At 43.1% G+C, this 20,893-nt stretch overlaps 1 protein-coding gene across 1 annotated transcript in view; it reads right to left on the bottom strand.

Annotated features, from left to right (window-relative positions):
* Positions 1-6,976: 6,976 nt before the first annotated feature.
* The window catches only part of OTC (ornithine transcarbamylase), a 123,546-nt gene continuing 109,629 nt past the window's right edge, over positions 6,977-20,893 (bottom strand). Inside the window, exons 5-6 of the mRNA XM_075589679.1 lie at positions 13,140-13,277; positions 6,977-9,867 (exon numbers count right to left, since the gene is read on the bottom strand). Coding sequence (XP_075445794.1) covers positions 9,808-9,867; positions 13,140-13,277 — 198 coding nt within the window. The 3' untranslated portion in view covers positions 6,977-9,807. The remainder of the gene's footprint in view (positions 9,868-13,139; positions 13,278-20,893) is intronic.

Raw genomic sequence — 20,893 nt, 5'->3', positions numbered from 1 at the left:
CCGGAATCAAGGAAGGCCTGAGCAGGGGTCTGAATGTTTGCGTGCTTTAGGAGGACCGACAATAGAAGACGTCTAGGGAGACGATGTGAGGAAGAGGGAGAAGCAGAGATGGTACCCAGTGACATTCCCCCATACTTCGCTGGGCGTTTGGCATTTCCCGGCCTCAAAGGACAATGTGGCAGGATGTGCCCAGGGGAACTATAATAGAAGCACAGGCCATCATTTCTCCGACGTAGTCGCTCCATAGAAGGGAGGTGATGTGTGCCCAGTTGCATGGGTTCCGGAGCTTCCAATGCAGGCAGAACAGGAAGAGGAGATCTGGAATTAGAAATCAAAGAAATAGCAGTACGAGGACGTTGACGTTCAGCCCGTGTCTCCAGAAGTCTTTGATCCACCCGAACACACAAAGCGATTAAGGCCTCTAGTGAGGATGGCCTCTCACGAGCTGCCAACTCTTCCTTTAAGGTTTCCGAAAGCCCCTGCCAGAAGGCGGCGGAGAGAGCCCCATCATTCCAATCAGTCTCTGCTGCGATAGTCCGGAACTCCAGAGCGTAACGTGCCACTAATCTCCGACCCTGTGAAATATGGAACAAGGAGGACGCTGCCATATCACTGCGTCCTGGGGTGTCAAAGACTAAACGAAATTCTCTTTTGAAATTGGCAAAGTTACTGCTGCGGCACAGTTTATTCGAGCATTTGCCCGTTCTGTGCCGCAGCAGTAGCCTGGCGCGCGCCCGAGTGTGACGGGCGCACGCCGAAGCAGCGGAAGAGCGCCCTCCGATCGGGGCGCTCTCCCTACCGCTGCCGGGTCCGCCGGGTCCCCCGGAACCCCCTGCCGCTGTCCCGCGATCGCGGGACACCAGGGCTCCCTCGGGGAGCCCCTGGACACGCGTGCAGTGGGCGCACGCTCCCGATGACGCGTGACCGCGCGTCTATGACGCGCGGCACGCCGAGGGGCGGCCACTAGCAAGCCGGGAGATTTCCCGGCTTGCGGTACCGACCACACTTCAATAAAGTGTGTCGGTAGTGTATAAGCGAGTTCAGGTTTCAGTTCCCAGATTGGTGAAGTCCAGGCCAAGGCGTCCCCGGTGAGAAGGGAATACACATAAGCTACCTTAGTATTATCCGTGGGGAAGCGAGAAGGTGACAGTTCAGATTGTATCTCGCACTGGTTTAAGAAACCGCGGCATGCAAGCGGATCCCCCGCGTATTTACTGGGCGTAGGAATCCGCAAGTCTGAGGGCCCTGTTCCTGCATGGGATACTATGGAAGAGGAAGTGGGGACATTGCCCTGGGGAATCTGAAGAGAGAGAGTATTAACTTGCTGGTTAAGGGAAGAGACTTGGTTATCCAAAAAATTAAAGTGTTTGGAAATGGTGGTTAAGGTATCTTCCACCTCAGGGGGGTTTGGGTGTGTTGAGCTCTGCATAATGTAACACTCAGTCTGTCCACAAGCCAGACGAGACCCCGGGACTGAGGTGGAAAGGAGTAATACCACACACCTGACAGTAAACGGGGGCACGGCCGGAGTGTGGAAGTAGCATAGATGTCGGGTAACAAGAATGTGAATGATACCGTACTTGACAGCTCCGGTGAAGAAGGGTAAAGTTCGTAAGCCAAGGGTTGTGGATTGGAGAGAGCAACATAGTCGATTGTCCGTAAGCCTGGGTCATGGAGTGGAGAGAGCAGCGTAGTAGATTGTCCGTGAGCCGTGTCCAGGGGTTGTAGAAATCTGCAGCATAGAAAGTCCAAAGCGAAGTCCAAAGGGTTCCAGAGAGCAGCGTAGTAGAGTCCAAAGCAAAAGGTCAAATCCAGGGAGGTCAGCAGAATTTCCAGGGACAGGAACAGACACTGAAAGACAAGAGAGGCCACGCAACAGCAGACAGAACAAAGGTACAGAAGCTATGCAGAGCAAAGAGGAAATGGTGAAGGGGGATTAAATAGGGGGCTGGGACAAATCAGGGGAAGGGGAGTGACGGAGGAGCGGCCCGAAGAAGAACCTGATAGGAGAGCAGAGTGTGAGAGTTTGGGACCAATCGGAGTAAGGGGAGGAACATAGGAGTGGCCTGAGTAAGACCCAGATAGGGGAGAATTACCAGAGGCTTTGGGAGTGGTCTGAGTGAGGGGAGGAGCGGAGGGACGGACAAGGGAAGGAACAGAAAGGGAAGAAGGACCTGGGAGGTGTAGCTTATGGGGAAGGGGTGTACCAGGTACGTGCACCGCGTCAGAAGAGGCGGAGGATAGGAGAAATGTACCAGAGGATTTGGGAGTAGCCAAAAGAAGGGGAGGAGCAGAGGGACGGACAGGGGAAGGGTCAAGTGGGGAAGAGGAACCTGGGAGGCGGAGCTGACGGGGTAGGGGCAGAGACACGCAAGGTGTGTGCGCCGCGTCAGCGGAGGTGGAGTCAGGTGGCTGGCTACAACTAATGGAGCAGTGATAGGTAAAGGAAAGGTTTCCTTAGAAACAGTGCTTCAGCGAAATGGGGTACAATGGCAATGGTTGCTCAAAAATGTAGATGAACAGGTTAGGACAAGGTTAATAAAGTAATACAGAGTATTGGACCCAGTGCATCATAAAGCAGGGAGTGATATAAAAGATTAATCTGTCTTTGATGAGGACACATGTATAATGCTAGAAAAGCACCTCATCAGACTAGAAAAAATCTCTCTTACCTGCTGCACTGTTACTGGTCAGCAACTCCCCTGAATCCATGAATGGGGAGAATCAAACTCTTTTGGAACCTTGATCCATTGTGTGCGTGCATCACGCTGAGTAGGTAAGTGTATAGAAGATTATCCAAGGATAGCAGCGGAGCACAGCTGAACGACGGGATCAACACCAGCAATGAGAGGGTTAAAATTCTTCTTTATTGAAACATGGTGCAGTGGGGGAGACAGCAAAAAACTCTAACGCGTTTCAGGCTATGCAGCCCTTTTTCAAAGAGTGAAATCGCGTCTCCACTACTCGCAGCTTTAAAGGGGAAACCCCGCCCACTTTTCCCAGAGATGCCGTGCGGTTTTCGCGCGAGTGCTATTAAGTCTCTGATTGGTCAGAGTAGCCCTCCAACTGGGAGCTAGATCAGAGAGGCGTCTCTGGTAGCTGTGGATACCAGCTAGCCTTCTGCTTGGTCAGAGTTGATCTCCAATCAGATTACTGATTTGGAGATGCATCTTTGGTGGTCAGGGTTACCCGTTCAGCCGTGGGAGTGGGGGAAATGACAGAGGGTATAACATACAATTGTGAGTGACAACAGACATATAAAAATACAAATCAATGACAACGCAATCAATTTCCTCGTATGGATAGACACAGGATGTAGAATAACCTAAAGTATATTGTTAATGTACAGTGTCTAGTTATATCAGAAAAATATATAATTCCTTCTAGCCCTTAATTTATTATCAATCAATATATAGGGCAAAGAATTGTTCATGATAATATTTAGTGATGAACAGTATGTTCCTATTTTTGTGCAGAACAATAGATGCTGAATCCATAGAGAATGAATACACAAATGCAAAGAGAAGGCAACAGAAGAAGATGGGAAGATAAATAAATAAATAAATAAATAAACAAGGGGGAAAGGAAAGGGAGGGGGGGTGGGGGGGGGGGGAGGGGGAAGGGGGGGAGGGGGGAGGAGGGGGGAGGGGGAGGGGAAGGGGGGGGGAGGGGGGGGAGAGAGGATGGGGGGGGAGAATGAAAAACAAGTAAAAATGGAAAATAAAGACATATTGTGCATGAAAAAACAAATCATTATAATAAATCATTATGCTAGAATCCGTATGAGACATGGAATATAAATAAATCAAGGATGAAAATGTTTTAGTTCCCAGTCCTGGTTCATGCCCCTGGGTGCCATTGTCCCAAGGGCATAAATCCAGAACATCTCTCTACGATTAAGCAAAGCTTCTCGATTGCCTCCCCTGACATGAGTCTGAATGTGTTCAAGGGCACTATATGTGAAAGATCTTAATGTTCCCAGAGGGCAGTGATTAAAGTGGCGTGCGACCGGGTATCTATCATCACGTTTCTTAATACTCCTGATGTGTTCAGTAATTCGGACTTTTAGCGGTCTTATTGTTCGGCCTACATAATTACTCCCACAGGGACAGTTGAGTAGATATATCACAAAGTTGCTGTTACATGTAAGAAATTTCTCAATGCGATAGACCTGATTAGTGTATATGTTCTTAATGGATTTAAGTTCCTTGGCATATCTACATGTGTTGCAGTTCCCACACCTAAAAAATCCCTTTGGTGTTGTGGGGGTGGGTTTCTTAGCAGAGCAGAACAAACTAGGTGATAAATGATTCCCAATGGTCTTGGCCTTTTTAAAGACTATTTTGGGGTTAGATTTAACTAAACTCTCTAGATCTCTATCCAATTTAAGGATAGACCAATGTTTTTGTAAGATACACCTAATCTGCTCTGCCTGCTTAGAATAGGTGGTTATGAAGAGTGGTACCTGAGGGGTTGTATCTCCCTTGATGTTAATTTCTCCTCTTTTCTTTCTAGTATTCTTTTTATTTCTGTTTAGGAGCTCTGTTCTATCCATTTTGAGTGCGTTCTCAAACGCAATCTCTAGGTCTTTCTCTCCATAACCCCGACTCAGAAATCTTTGTCTGAGTTCCTCAGCCTGAAGGAGGAAAGATTGTTCCGTAGAGCAAATCCTCCTTAGTCTGAGGAACTGTCCCTTTGGAATACCCCGAATTAGGGATCTTGGGTGAGCACTGTTGGACCTGAGCAGCGAGTTTCTAGAGTTCGTTTTTCTAAATACATTTGTCTGTATACTCAGATCTGTGTCTATGTATAGGTGTAGATCAAGATAGTCGATCTTAGTTTCATGGTAGTTATGAGAAAATTTCAAATTATAAGTATTTGCTTCCAGATATTCAAAAAAAGAGTGTAGAGTGTCAATATCACCGTTCCAAATTAATATTAAATCATCTATAAACCTACGATAAAACATAATGTTGTGCCTGAAAGGATTCTTATCACCAAAAATGTGAGTGTTCTCCCAAAAACCCATGAATAAATTCGCATATGAAGGTGCAAATGATGTGCCCATTGCTGTGCCTTGTGACTGTAAATAATATTGTTTGTCAAACATAAAATAATTATGTTGTAACAAAAACATAAGTGCATCTAATAAAAAAGTGCTCTGTGCTAGGTTAAGGTTAGAGTGATTCAGAAAGTGACTTATAGCTTTAGTGCCCAAGGTGTGTTCAATTATTGTGTACAGTGAGGTCACATCCAATGTGACCCATATAAAAGTATTAGACCATTTTATGTTTTGAATATCTAGAAGCAAATCTGAAGAATCCCTTAGATAAGAAGGGAGTTCTTTTACAAAAGTCTGCAAAAAATTGCCTTCTCTTTGCATTTGTGTATTCATTCTCTATGGATTCAGCATCTATTGTTCTGCGTGACTCAATAGACTTGTTGACAGATATACAAGAGATCACATGGACACAATGATACCGGTGGGTCACATATGATGTGACCTCCCTTTACACTATTATTAATCACACATTACTGTAGGTATTAAAGCTATTAGTTATTTTCTTAATCACTCCAATATCCACCTGGCACAGAGCACCTTCATTCTTGATTCAATTAATTTTCTTTTACAGCACAATTATTTTCTATTCAACAACACTTATTATTTACAAACACAAGGCACGGCTATGGGGACCTCCTTTGCACCCTCATATGCCAATTTATTTATGGGCTTTTGGGAAACCACTTTTATTTTTGGTGATGCTAATCCATCACGTCATTTTTCCAAATGTCAATCTGGTTCTTTGCAGAATTTCTCTTTTAGTGCACTTGAGCATATACGTCCTCATGTACGTGGAGGAGATAGAGAATCTCTCCTCAATAAAAGAGAAATGTTCTGGATTTATGCCCTTGGGACATTGGCACCCAGGGGCATGAATCTAGACTGGAAACTCAAACATTTTCTTGAGTAAATAGAGGTGTTATGCAACTCTGTTTCCATACATTAATAATATGGCATATATATCTTGCACAGCCACCTGCAACAATAATTTGTGTCTACACACATAGACTACATATAGCCATGCTAGATACATCTTTTCATGTACTTTATGGAGTTGTGTCACCTATTCCTTCCATTGGTTGGATATCAAAATGATTTTTAGCATGTCTCACTCCCAGCCGCGAGGAGCTGCACACACATCCTCTCCATAGGAGGGGTGGAAGAGAACTCATAACTTGGCACTTCCTCTCTGAGACTCCAGAAGGGGAGAGTACAAGGTTTGTACCATAATTGGCTGTACACACACCCTGAGTCACCACCACTTCTGAGAGTCAGCATGAGGGGAGGTCAATGCCCCTAGAATAGCTTGCCACAGCCAGTAGCAATCAGGACTTACATGACAGGAGGCAGAGAGGCAGTTTGGTCCAGCCATGGCTACATTTAGATGTAAGTTTTTGTTTTTACGAGGATATATTTGCATTTCAGATGATATTAACATTTGGTTATGTACAATGCAGGTTTGAACTATGTGGCTATTCCTAATTGTTCTGCTATCAATAATGTAATATAGAAACAAGTTGTTGTCTCGAGAAGCCAGGCAGTCAAGTAAGGAAGAACACAAGGAACCAGTTTAGAATACTGAATAAACTTTGGATTTATTATTGTAAGGGAGTCAAACACAACATCAGCAGATGACAAGGAGCAATCCTCTTACGCGTTTTGCTCTACTACGGCGCTATATCAAAGAGTAATATATTTACTGTTAAAGGGACCTACACCACCTTGCTTTCCACTGCATTAAAGGTCCCCCTGGCAACAAAGTGGTTCTCTTGCTCAACAAAAAATTGTGAAAATCAATTATGTGTAAGGATTAACTACAAACATTATATCGATCAAAGGATACAGGTACAACAGGAGGATTTATCTAATACCTTGGATGATAACAGAATCTAAAAAGTATGGGACTAGGAACACGATAAATGGGATGGAATACATCTTTTTTTTTTTTTTTCAAAATATTTTTATTAGGCAAATCAACAATAAGCATACATAATGTAATGTAATGTACATAGTCTAATACAGAGATATTTTATAATGTGAGGGGGAAAGAATAGAAGAGATCATCGCCACGATACGCGAGGCCTCTGAGTCCCTTAAGACATCAAGAGAGAGAAGTTAGAAAAAGAAGGGGAAAAGAGAGAAACAGAAGGAATACATCTTTTTTAAGGAGTATTATTTATTTTTCAGGTTTAAAAATGGTGTTGAAAGATACATTTGGAATTTGCATCTCAGAGTCAGTGTTCTGTGTGTTGGTTGTTTCCTTGCTAACGTTAATTAATGTCATTAAATGTGATTACAACATCCACTTGCTTCAGTGAAGCATTTGAAGTTTAGACAATGCATATACTTTATAATAATAGGATAGCTGCATGTGCAGTATTAACTTTAACCAGTTGTGCTTATTGGTCGGGGTGTTTAATAAACCGCCAATTCTGACCTGCATTAATAGAGTCTGTGACAGACATGTGTGACAAAATTATAACAGTTAAACAAAAAAAAAGTATCTTTTTGAATTAAAATGTTGTAAAAAAGTATCTTTAATTGGAATCATTAAGTAATTTAATTTAAATGGAATAGTTTGTCACTCAAACTTAATTGCCTACACCAAATATGTATCAAAGAAATAAACTTAATTGAAAGTAATAGGATTTCTTTCTTTGATATATATGGTGGGGGATTTTCCCCCCAGAATTGCTCTACTTTCACCTTGATACACAGGGGGTCAATGAATGCAAACAGCTTTTTTAGCACACTTTAAATTGTGCTTGAATGCGGCTATGTGTACTGAACTGGAAATTTCTCTACCTACGGCAGTAGGCAAAAATTACCTTTTGCTTTTGGATTGGGGAGGGGGGAGGTGCACAGATGTTAATGGTATGTACTAAAAAATAATGTTACTGTGTGCCAAAAAAAAGGAGAAAGTGTGTCAAAATCGCCTGTCAAGTTCAACTTGGCTTAAATCCTAAAAATACAATAGTGTTAGCGCAGAATGAATTTGCTATGCATCAACCTAAATTTGACACACCACAGATGTTTAATTATATTGGTTAACAAAATGTATAATTTTCAGACTACGGCTTTTATAAATAATATTGAACTAATAGCTGAAGTTATACAGTAGGTACGTAAATACGCATTATTCTGTTTTCATTTCAATTGTATCAATCAGATATTCAACATGACACAGTGAGTCCAAAATTATTTCAAACAACAAATTATGCGTCATGTGTATGAATTCTCCTATACAGAACGCAAATTTTGTGAAGGTTTGTATTACTTTTTAATACTGGACATTTTGATAAACAAAATATTAGTACACCGAACCCATTATGTTGTTGACACAGTCTGCTTGATATGGAAAGAATTATGGTATGGTGCTCAACACAGGTTAAGTGAAATGTAATCTAATAAAACTCTCATAAGTGATATGGAAGTGAATGTGAAACACAAAAATAACAGTGTCTAACATAAAATCATGATATAAGTGACTCACTAACACATAAACTATAAAACAGTGAAATCAAGTGATACCAGTGAAAATAATTAATAAATATATATATGAACAGTATACTCCTCCACTGGAAACCCTAAAACAGGACACGTTCCAATGCCCTCCACAGTCAGTATCCAAAACAGCAGGGGAGCAGGGGATGTATCACCAAAGGTGAAGGAGAAAAATGGACATAGAAGAGTATTGCAAAACAAGGTGGATAGGTGATGCAATAAACCTCCAATATACTCACAAACTATAGGAGTAATGATAGCATATCCAAAATTGTGGCAAATGTGGGTGGATGTATATGGTTCAGCAGTACCATTCTCCTTTGGTGATACATCCCCACCTCCCCTTCTGTTTTGTATACAGTCTGCTTGATACACTGGACCTTATTTGCAAAGCTGTGGCAGGTGTGATGCACATGTGAGCCTTCTATAGTCAATTGACCTATTGCGGTATGGTGCAGCTACAGATACAGAGTGCTTTAGTAATAGGTCACATAAACTGCTTTGAAAGATGTTTCCTTGACAGCTAATCACAGTATTTTCTTAAAGAATTCAAAGAGGGGTGCAAGACTTGCATAAATTACAGCGCCAGGTTTAGCAGAGGAAAATGTAATGACCTGCACATGTCAATTATTAGCAAGTTGTTGGGTTACAATAGTGTTTGAAACATTTCCAGGGCATGTTTAAATAATCTAATTTACTTGCCCACACTGAGTCATCAATGCACACATTTACATTTCTTTTAGCTAAATATTAATTGCTAACCCTTAAGGTGTCAGTAAAAATACTTAGAAAAGTATATTTATATACTATTATGATATGGAAGCACAGCATTATTCAGGTAAATATTGAATTTAATATCTTCAAAGCCAAATCTAAAAATCTGAATTATATAATAAAAAAAATTACACATGCATATGGTTTAATAACTTGACAACTGAACCTTAATACACAAACGCTGTGTATTTTATAAAATGACAACCCACTAAGAGACTGTAATTAACAAGTATTTTTTTAAGCTTTACCGACAGAGAACTGGAACCACCAATACAATTTATGTCAAATCATTTTGCATCATCTATGAACGGATTTGCAGCAGACTAATGCTATTTATTCCACTTAACAGGACATGTATTCAGCAGCATGTGAAAAGAATTTATTTTAATGCTTTCAGACAGGGTTCGCTCTTGTGAATCAGATAACTTGTCTGTTGCAATATACAGTTTGCAGACATGCACCAGGAATTAAAACGTAGGCTTTGGCAGTTGTGGAGAGTAATCAGTCAGCAATGAAACCATGACACCCTGAGGAGAACAAAAGTGAAAATAGACACTTTAAAGTAGAAAGTAGAGTTTAATATTAAACCACTATAGAACAGGGGTGTGCAAACTTCTAAGTCTGCGCCAACCTGCCTGCTCTCCCCCCCTGCTCGCACCCCTACCTTTTCACCGGCATTTCTGATGTCACAACATGATGTGATGTCACGTTGCCATGGCAATGAGACGTTGTGACCAAAAGCGTCATTTTACGCCGCATTGTCATGGCGTTGCATCGCCAGAAGCTGCCAGAGATCAGGTAAGGGAAATTAGAGAGGCCTTGTGCGATTCCCCCGGCATTTAATTTAAATGCTTTGGGGAAGCATGCAGGGCCTTTGTAAGCGCCCCCCAATTTGCGTCCCCCTGCTATAGAACACAATGTGGGCTCAAAGTCTACAAGCTCCAAAACTGGTGCAAATCTAAGTCAAAACAGAACACTAGTTATACCAAATAATATTAATAATAAAAACTAGGGGCTGGATCCACAGCTAAATTAAATCAAAGCTCATATTGTGACATTACCTAAAGCAAGAACAGAAAATCATGTTCACCTGAGGTGTTACACCATTCAGAGTTTTAATTGTGTGTGAGTAAAAGTATTTTTTGTAGCAATATTGCACCATTTGGCCTTTCTCTCATTCATATCGGTTGGATGATCTGTGGTGTGTTTGTCAACGGAGGATTTCGGAAAAGAAGACTGGAAGTACATCACAAGCGGTCTGGTGTAAGAAAGCCTTGAAGCAAGCACAGATTCTATCCACCGAATTCACAAGCCTGCTATCTTGTAAGTAGGCTTTTTTCTGGGAAAGGGGATTTAAACATCTTTGTGGTACTGCGCAATGGTTGTGTGATCTCTTCATTCTCTTTATTAATATCAAGGCAACACTGTTATTCGTTGTGGGACTGTGATCCATTGTGAAAGACTGATACACAAATCATTGGACTTTATCAATTGGTATTATATTCCATTTCCTACTAGCGCCGGGGATTGCAATTTATTTTTCATATTTGTTTAAAATTATACATAGGAGAGCATTTGTGTGAATTTCCCTATGCTGCTTTTTATGAGATTTCTTCACTTAGGAATCATATCTTATCTTAACTATTGAGCACATTTTTTTAAATAGTATAGCGCTTAGTTTATGCACATTAGTTAGTTTTTTTAGTCACAGGTTGTAGGGATATTGAGACTTCCTTCTCAGTAACCAGAGGGGAGGCCTCGGTCCCGCTGCGCTCGTTGGCGCGGGCGGCCACACGCGAGTACCCCACCAGCAGGGGAATCCTCCCGAGCCGGTCCCGGTCCCCCCTGGCGGCACAGCGCACTACACGCTGTGGCGCGTCAGCCACTATGGGACACAAGAAAATGGTGATCCCTAGCGTTGACGCGTCACGTGGTGTGGCTGTGAGCCAATGGGGAGGGGAGGCTTCAGGAGGAGAGGCTTCGGGAGCGGGGAGGAGTGTGGAGTGAAAGCAGCGTGAGTGCCTGTCTGTGTGTGTGTCTGAGTGCGTGCGTGCATGTCTGTGTGTGTGTGTATGTGTCTGAGTGCGTGCGTGCCTGTCTGTGTGTGTGTGTATGTGTCTGAGTGCATGAGTGCCTGCCTCTGTCTGTGTGTGTGTGTGTTTGTGTATGAGTGCGTGAGTGCCTGCCTGTGTGTGTGCGCGTGTGTGTGTGTGTATATGAGTGCCTGTGTGTGTGTGTATGTGTCTGAGTGCGTGATTGCCTGCCTCTGTCTGTGTGTGTGTGTGTATGAGTGCGTGAGTGCCTGCCTGTGTGTGTGCGCGTGTGTGTGTGTGTGTATGAGTGCCTGTGTGTATGTGTATGTGTGTGTATGAGTGTGTGTGTGTGTTGCTTACCATCAGAAGCTCTAGCCCGAGCCCGTGGAGGGAGGGGGAGGGGAGAGTAGTGGGTCCCTCCGCTCAAGCCACGCCCCCCCTCCCTGTCAAGCCTCCCACTCCCGCCCAACTCCCGCTCCCTACAGACCGCATATCGCGGTCTGTGTATGTCAGCGCCCCGCCTGTCTGCAGTGCGGGCGTGCTGACTCTGGGAGCGGGGCCTTAGCCTCAGAAGTCAACTGTTGCTTTGGGGGCAGATAGGGGACATGTCAGCGTGGTTGAGTGATAGACCGTGTGATATATCATTACGTATAATGCTAATTTACTCTTTGAAATCTGGGTCAAGTTCTTGAGCTGTGAAGACAGCATGGGGAGGTGGAGAGGGTGGACAGAGAAGGGATTCGAAAGAGTTGCTTTTTATGGTAGAAAACATAACTTAGCATTACTCTTAATGTGACGTTAATTTAGGTTAATGTTACGTCAAGTGACAGAGTTTTGTGGATCTGGCCCTGGGAAAGCTGCTTTTTTTAACTTTGTTCTTGTGCTGTTTTTTGGCATAGTTTTTCAGCCCGGTAACTTTAATAACCAACCTCACCATAAATTTGACATAACCAATAAGCTTATTTGTTGTCAATATGTCCCAGAATTTCTCTATCAGGCTGTTTCCCATTGTGAGTGAAGAATCCAGTTCAGATGAATGGAACTAAACTTCTTTAACACAGACTAGCAACTTCACACTAGAACTACTTATTTGCAAAATATTAAGGAAAGTTCCTTTGTATTAGTATATTTTAATAAAACAGTTAACTACCTGCCATGTGTAAAATGTGAACATGCCCAACCTCTTTGTACCATATAATCTGTTTTTGCTTTTCCACATTGTAACAGGGGACTTACCCTGTTCAGAAAACTTGCCTCTAATCCAGCAGTGTTCTGGTTAATTGACCAGCACCTGGCTGATTAGAGGTGTTAGAAAAAGCCTGCCTCTGAGACAGGAAGTGAGACTACTTAGCACACCTGTAAGCTGAACAAGGAGACAGACGTCTTGAGCCTTGCAGAAGAGACTGCACGCTGCAAGCAAGACACAGGGGAAAGTACTTCTAAACCTGGAGAACAAAGAAGCCTTCCCCTACAAGAGACAGATAAGACTTTCCTTTATAAGACTTTTTGTATATCTGCACATATCAAGATATATGTTTGGGGCTGGGAGACATGCTAATCTAAAGGGAGTTGTTGACTGCATAGGTTTAACTAGAAATACTCCCAAGTGGAACAGAAGCTTTGTTTGACCCCTTTTTTGCATACGTTTGGATGTTTTCTTGTGTTAAAGAAAAAGGCACAATAAAAGCCTTATTTAATTTCACCTTAAAACAGTCTCCATTGCATACATCTGAACACGTCTCTTACACACATATCATATATCATACCATGATTGTCCACTTCCTATTTTCTGCCTCTTCAAAAACCAGGGATTTGGGCGAATAGAAGACCTCATCATCTACTTCTTCAGGCTTTCTTGGTAGACAGTGAAGGAATACCCAGTTGGGTGAGGCAACTTTTCCAGTCTTAAAAATAAATCAGAAAAAAGTATGAAAATACTGTATGTAGGTGGTTATCATATGAAATCACTTACGTTCAAACTAGAAAAAAACTGTAATGCTTATAGTACCATATGAGTCTGTACTAAATTGCATTATAATGGCCAAACCTGGAAGCATTACAATTCTAAAAATAAGTAAGAAAATATTATATACAACAAATCACTGTTTGTAGAACAAAATGTTTTAAAGCAATGCAATCACGCATGCTTTTGGCCCAGAGTAATTAGTATAAAACCTAAAAAGTTATGTTATACTGGGAGGCAATTAACTAATTAAACCACTCAAAATAAAAAGCATTACAATGTATCCCATAAGGAGATTGGAAGAGTAGCTTTTATAGGAAAATGTACAGCATAACTGCAATAAACATGCTTAGAATATTAAATAGCATACATTTCTACAGTATGTAGGCTGAACTAATAAAAACATTTGTGGTTGTTTAAATTTACAGCAACACTTCTAAATCTGTACAAACAGTCTTAATTTTTCTTGTATTTATATTTTATAACTCAAATTTTATTGAAAATGTTCAGCAACACAAAAACAGGGGGTGGAGTACAGAAATAAAAAAAACGGGGGTGGGTGATTCAAATTACGAAAGTGTACATAATGAGGTGGCAGAGTAAGGGCTCGGGCATGGTCAGCGCATAACCGTGCTGAGGCGCGCTGGTACTTGCCAGTGAGCCCCTACAGCCGCAATGAGAGCGGCTTTAGTAGGGGCTCGCCTACGCTTCCGCAAGCGTGCGGAAGTGTAGGTCTTAGGGAAATTTTAAAATCAAGCGCTTGCCGGAGCGCAGAGCCGGTCACGTGAGTGGTTCGCCCAATGAGGGCGAACCAGCTCCGTGACGTCATTGGCCCGCCCGCCGACACGCCCCCGACACGCCCCCGGATGGCGCACTGTCTAAGACCAGGGAAAGCACCCGCTTTCCCTGAGCCTCAGCATGCCTCCGCACGCCAGCAAGAACCTTGGCCGAGGCTTTATACAGAAATAGATATCTTGGTTATTTACTGATGAATGAGCTAATGTGACCTGTTTCTTGAAGAGAACTCACACAAAGGCCCAAGTTGGGACCATGGAAACAGTCACTCAAGGTTACCCAATGTGGTCAGGACCTCAGAGGAGAATTGTGGGGTTCAGGATCCGGATACCTGTGTGGGTGAGCAAAGGCTGCCAGACTCTCTGGAATTTAGGTCATGAATCATTCAGGTAAATAGTCATCTTTTTTTTATTTGGCAAAAAAAAAAAAATTTGTTAATGATATTGCAGAGAGATTGGGGTTTTCTCTCTGCTTCCAAAGGGCAGCCAGCTCACATCTAGTTACTGTAGCTATACTGTACAGGATGTGAGATCATTTTAATCTCAGATCTACTGTAGATCAATCTTGGAGAGGTCTGTTTAAAAGGATGAGTAAAGGGTCCAGGGGTAGGTCAACATTCAAGTTCTGTTCTTTACTTTATTCCAAATGCGTGTAGTTGGGGGACAAGACTACTGTATAAAATACGATATTTTCCTGTAGCTCTTTGAGCACAGTGGTGAGTAACCTAGAATACATTTGTATAATATCAAAGGGGTCTTGTACCATCTCAACATGACCTTGTATAAGTTCTCTTGGATGGTTGTGCATTTGGAGCTGCTAGCCGCTGCATCAAATATTTCTTCCCAATCTTCCCCTTCCAGCTCCTCACTAAGATCTACCTCCCATTGTCTCATTAACTTAAGTTTCTCTTAGGAGTCTATTTCTGGGCCCGTAAAATAACCATAGCATTGTAATATTCATTTTTGCTGCTTGTAAAAAGTTAAATAGTTTGCAATTTGGCTGGTCCTTTTCTTTAGAGAAATAATAAAATTGCCTGATTTTGTGGTCTAAATCTTTCAATATTATAGTATTTACTTTGTCCCAATTTTGGGAAAGCACTTCCCGATAAGCCTGGTGCAAATTCTGGATGATCTTGTAGCTGCATCATTAAGGAGCTTGTGAACGAGAGTTTATTTTAGAATGAAAGCTTTCCCATGGCTTTAGCGAATGAGAGATTGTATGTAGGACTTTGTGTTTAGCAGGTCTCCAAAACGAAGCTGATCTGTAGCAATATGGGAGGGAAGGACCACATTCAGCCTGTACACTAGGATCTTGGAGAATATTTTTAGATCAGAGTTGATTAACGAGACCAGCCTATAGCTTGCGCAACAGGCATTGTCCTTTCTGTCCTTATGAATAAGGTAGGTCGAAGCCGGAAGCATGATGGGTGGAAAGAGCAGTCCTTGAGCACAGAATTGAACAATTTCAGAAAGTGTGGGGAAAGAAGTTTTGAGAATGTTTTATAATATATGTTGGTAAATCCATAAGGGCCACAAGCATTTGAGGATTTTCAATTCATTATAACAAAAAATAATTAATCTGAGGCCATTTTGTTGGCCCAGGGACTACTTGTCAGTAGGGGGTTAATTCTGGTAAGCTGTCCGACTTTAGACATGGAGATAATGGGTTTTCATTTTGGTTATTGTGAAGGATTTTTTTTCGTCATGCAGTTTGGTATAACATTTTTGGAATTCACTGTTAAGTTATGGTTAGTTGGTTGGTTGATTTCAAGCATATACAATGGATACAATAAGAGGAACATTTGTTTCTTAGATTGGCTGGCAGTAGAGAGTCTCGCTTGATCGCTTTCTCAAAGAACTTCCTCCTTGTTCACCTCAGAGATTGCTCAGCAAGTGTAGCAAAGTATAAGTTCAGTTACAGTTTAAAAGACAAATGGGATAATTGCGCCAACCATGCTACTGTATAGTCCAAGACTTCAGTCCTTCACAGAGTGTGATCCGGCTGCCCGAGTCTCTTAGAGGTGATTCACCAACCTCTATATTGTCACAGAAAAAAAAGGGGGGGGGATCCTCCGGCGCGTCGTTCCACTCATGATTCCAGGACACATGCAACGTAAGAAAGAAGAAATGGGGGACCACAATCAGGGGTAATTCAATGCATAAGGGTACTCTATAGTTTAAAAAGGAGAGCACACTTACATAAAATAGCTGATCTTCAGGTACAGATGGGGGGGGGAAGAGGGCGGGACCTCTTGAGGATTCCTCAAAAAAGGGAAGAGAAGGGAAATATAGTGTAACACCGTTTATTAACAATACATAAAATAGAGATTAAAAACTCACAAGCGGCCAATAACTATTGGCATAGAGAGGAGATGTCTCCAGATTCCACAGAGGGTCCTTCCAAAGAATGGGTGGTCTCTTGTGGCCTCCGTTCCAGCTGGTATGATGTTAATATGGTGTGCAGGGTCCAGTAAACAGCAGGGAGGATCTCCAGGAACTCGTGCACGAACCGGGTCTCCTTCCGTTTTTTTTCCTCCTCACACGCTCCTTCTACAGCTCCCGCCTGTTGCGCATGCGCATGCGCTCCGGACGAAATGCTGGCCAAGCTGGGATAGTACTTTCTCTCCTCTGTATGGTGGCCTGAGATGCCCAAAAACCGTCAGACGCGTTTCGCATTAGCTTCCTCAGTGACGTGAAGCGTGATCGCGCATCGATGACGCGTGGCACGCTGAGGGAATGCAACGAGCAAGCCAGGAAAACTCCCGGCTTGCGGCACTAGCCAAGTGCTAATAAAGTGTGCCGCCTCTGTATTGTTAATAAAAGGTGTTACACTATATTTCCCTTCTCTTCCTTATTTTGAGGAATCATCAAGAGGTCCCCCCCTCTTCCCACCCCCCCCCCCCATCTGTACCTGAAGATCAGCTATTTTATGTAAGTGTGCTCTCCTTTTTAAAGCTATAGAGTACCCTTATGCATTGAATTACCCCTGATTGTGGTCCCCCATTTCTTCTTTCTTACGTTGCATGTGTCCTGGAATCACGAGTGGAACGACGCGCCGGAGGATCCCCCCCCTTTTTTTTCATAAGTTCAATTACGCCCATACTTCTCTCAACCTCTCCAATGTTGCTTCGGTTTGGTCCTTCTTGTGTAATTTAGCTAGGATGTCAATTTTAGTTTTGTAGAGAATTGATTTTTGTTCATCCTATTTTTTTCTATTTGCAGCTATTCTTTTAAATCTAATCTAATCATGGCCTTATGGGTCACTCAGAGGGTGGACAAAGATGACATGCTCATCATGTTGGTTTGGAAATAGAAATTCAGTTCCTGTTCCATTTCCTGCAGGACTTCTGGAACTTTCAAAAAGGATTCATTGAGTTGCCAGTGTGATTTTGGGGGATCTAATATAAAAATGATCAAGTAGCGCTTCAACTGGGGCGTGGTCCGACCACTGTATTGTGTGTATTTTAGAGCCCGAAACTTTAAGTATCAGGCTTGTGTTTATGAAAACATAATCAATTCGAGAATATCATTGGTGGGGGAATGAAAAAAAAGGTGTAATCATCTGTTATGGGGTTAAATTCTCACCAGGTAGTGCTCTATAGCTCAGAGTAGCGATGCCTGAAGGACAAGATCAGAAGTGAAGATCATCAGGAAGCGCTTCCTGATGATCTTCACTTCTTCACTGTCCACGGGATCGAGAGAACGACCCCACACTGGGTTAAGCAGCATTAATTCATGTTTGTATAAGTATCACATTTTTTCACATATGTGTTTATAATTTTGGAGCGCCACCTTTTGATATATTTGCCTGTCACTTGAAGTACAAGATCAGTCTTTTAGGGCTAGGTTAATGTCACTCCCCAGGATTATCTGGCCCACTGCAATGCCACCAAGTATACTGAAGAATAGATCAACACTTTTTAAGCTGCAATCATTTGGGGCGTAAGCGTTTGCTATAGTTAAATCTCTTCCATAAGGGTTCCTTATTACTATTAGGAATCTGCTCTCTCTGTCCACCCTCGAGAGACTGGGAACAAAGTAAAAACTGTTTACTAAAATCGTAACTCCCTTCTTCTTCATTGTTGCTGAAGAGAGAAAACAATTGGAACATTTTTGTCATATCTCCACCCATTTAAAAAAAATAATAATCTGAGAATGCCATTCTCCTCTTGCAGGGGCTGTTGAAACCCTTAACATTGTGAGAGATGAGTTTCAGAGACATTGGGAGAGAGCCATCCAACATCTGCGAATCCCTGGAAATGTACATGGTATAATTTGCGACCAAGGGATTTAGCGGAACACATTATACTGTAGGTGCCCCAATGGGAACTGAGGGGGGAGGTATGGCGGAAAATAAGATGAGCATTTCAAGGTGATTCAGACCTTGTTCTCTTCTGCCCTTGACTAAAATGTGATGTTACAGGTGGGTTCGGGGGAAAGCAGGTGATCAAGGGTTGTCGCGCCTGGAAAGGCACAAAGATACAGGGGGAAAGCACTGCGTGCGCCCGGTGTTGGCAGACCAGGGACGGTTCTCTTAAGGTTTAAACTACATATATTAAGATCTGGTAATACCAGTAAACATTAACCAATTTTAAATTGAACATGAACAATGCACATTGTCCCAGTACAGATAGGACACGGAGAAGCCTCTTGTGAGATTAAAGCAACAGGTTTGTAAACTTTTTCATAAGATCTGGCCCTATTTGTGCACCACAGCCATCTGCAGATAAAGCAATTAACGTGAACGCATTACAGGTACAGTAGAATGTGATGAAGCCCTCTGAGTGTAACCTGTCAGGTTTAGACAGTGTTTTGTAAAGTCAGGTAAGTCCAATACATGTTAGCCAGTGGTGAAATCTATGTAGGCGTAATACGTTGACCCTTTGCGAATAAAGCACTATTGCCTTTTCAATTAAATGGCATTTAACAATGATCTCTCGGTTGTTAAATAATAGAGTCTGGCCACATGGTGACACAAAGATAAAGGCCTCATGTGGTCCGGCTAAGTGGTGTGCTTGGGCAGGTGAGAGTAAGGTATAAAAGGGTCTGGAGGCATTTTCCTAGTAAAGTAATGGTAAGTACTTGTAAGGTCCCGCGCTGTGGGGACTCCCGCTCTCGGCGCCCCGTTACCTTTTGCCACCACTGCCCCGAATCCCCGGCGGCATTCTTCTGCCGTCTGCGTCACCCCCGCGGCTGCTCTCCCTCTTCCCGGTCGCGCGCGTCATCATTACAGGGGCGCGCGTACCCAAGCTTCTCATACTCGGCATCCTGAAGGTAGTCCTGCCTCCTCCTTACGGGCCTGCGCACTAGCGCGCTCCCCAGCCCCAGCTCTACCCGGGTCAACCCCCAGGCTTCTCTCCCCTATCAAGTGAATCCCTGGACCGCACCTCCGCTCCTCCTTTTCCCCTGATAGGCCCCTGCCCACTATTTAGTTCTGTCTCCCCATTCTCCCAGTGCTCTGCATAGCTACTGTACCTTGGTGGTGTCTGCTTCTGCTTGGCTCTCTTGTTGTTTCAGCCCCTGTTCCTGTCCCTGGATTCTCTGCTGACCTCCCTGGATTTTGACCTTGGCTTTAGATTTCGACCACGCTGCTTTCTGGACACCCGGACTTGGCTTACGGACTCTCTACCATGCCGACTTCTATACCCCTTGGACTAGGAAAACAGACCCTCGATGACGCAGCTCTCTCATCTCCACGACCTTGGCTTATGGACACTCTACGACGCACCCATCTCTACTCCTTGACCATTGGCTTACGGACTCGACCATTCTACGCCAGATTTGGCAAGTACCGAATTACTTCTATTTTTGTCTCCGGACCAGCTACGCTACTTACCACACTCCGGTCGCGCCCCCGCTTGCTGTTAGGTGTGTGGTATTTGTCTGTTCCACCTCAGTACCGGGGTCTCGTCTGGTCTGTGGGCAGGTCGAGCATTACAGTACTGTACCAGAGAAACTTTTCCATTTTTATCCTTGTAACATATAATTTGTAAATCAACCTATCATTTTGTTTTTGAGTAATATCCATATACACTTTTCATACGTATATAGCTTTATATGTAGCTCAGCACTCATCAAGTAATTTGGAAATGTCTTTTATTATTGTAGCCCCTTTACCCCCACCCTAAGTGACATCTGGTCTATTACTAATGTCTTTAATGTAAGATGGCGCATACCTGTAAGGTAACAGGAGGGCTGAGCCCTTCCGCGTTTGTGTGGGGATCATCAGGACAGGTTTACAGAGTACCTTTGTTCATGGTTGCAGCGCCTCCAGTCAGCGAGGATCCTCTGGGATAGTAGGATGGTCCAGACTGGCACATTTCTTTAGCCCAAAATAATGAATCACACTTGCATATGGCTCCATGGTATTTATTGCATTGGTTAAGATCTTAAAGCAGGTACATCCCTTTTCTTGCTTCCCCTTAGAAAGTCACTTCAAGGCTTGATGCCCATCCAAGTTTCCTCCTGCATGGTTTCCTCCTGCATCCCCTTCTGGGAACAAGGAAGTTGTTGCTCACTTCATAGATGGAGGAAAGAGACACACCCACTTTTGGAAGAGAGACAGTTTATATACCCTGGGCTTGGGTTTGTAACGCTGCCCCATAACAGGGCAGGTCTTATACTGACAGGTCATCGCAATCCAGCATGTGACCCAGCCTGTACCTCCCCCATGCTGACACTCTCTGGCTGTTGCTAGGTCCACCCTTAGATACAGTTACTGCATCCAAGGCTGCAATAGCAAACAAGGCCTTCTGAAGGAATT

The sequence above is a fragment of the Ascaphus truei genome, chromosome 3 (assembly GCF_040206685.1).
Source record: "Ascaphus truei isolate aAscTru1 chromosome 3, aAscTru1.hap1, whole genome shotgun sequence".
Classification (NCBI taxonomy): Eukaryota; Metazoa; Chordata; class Amphibia; order Anura; family Ascaphidae; genus Ascaphus; species Ascaphus truei.
This window is presented reverse-complemented; position numbering and strand designations above follow the sequence as displayed.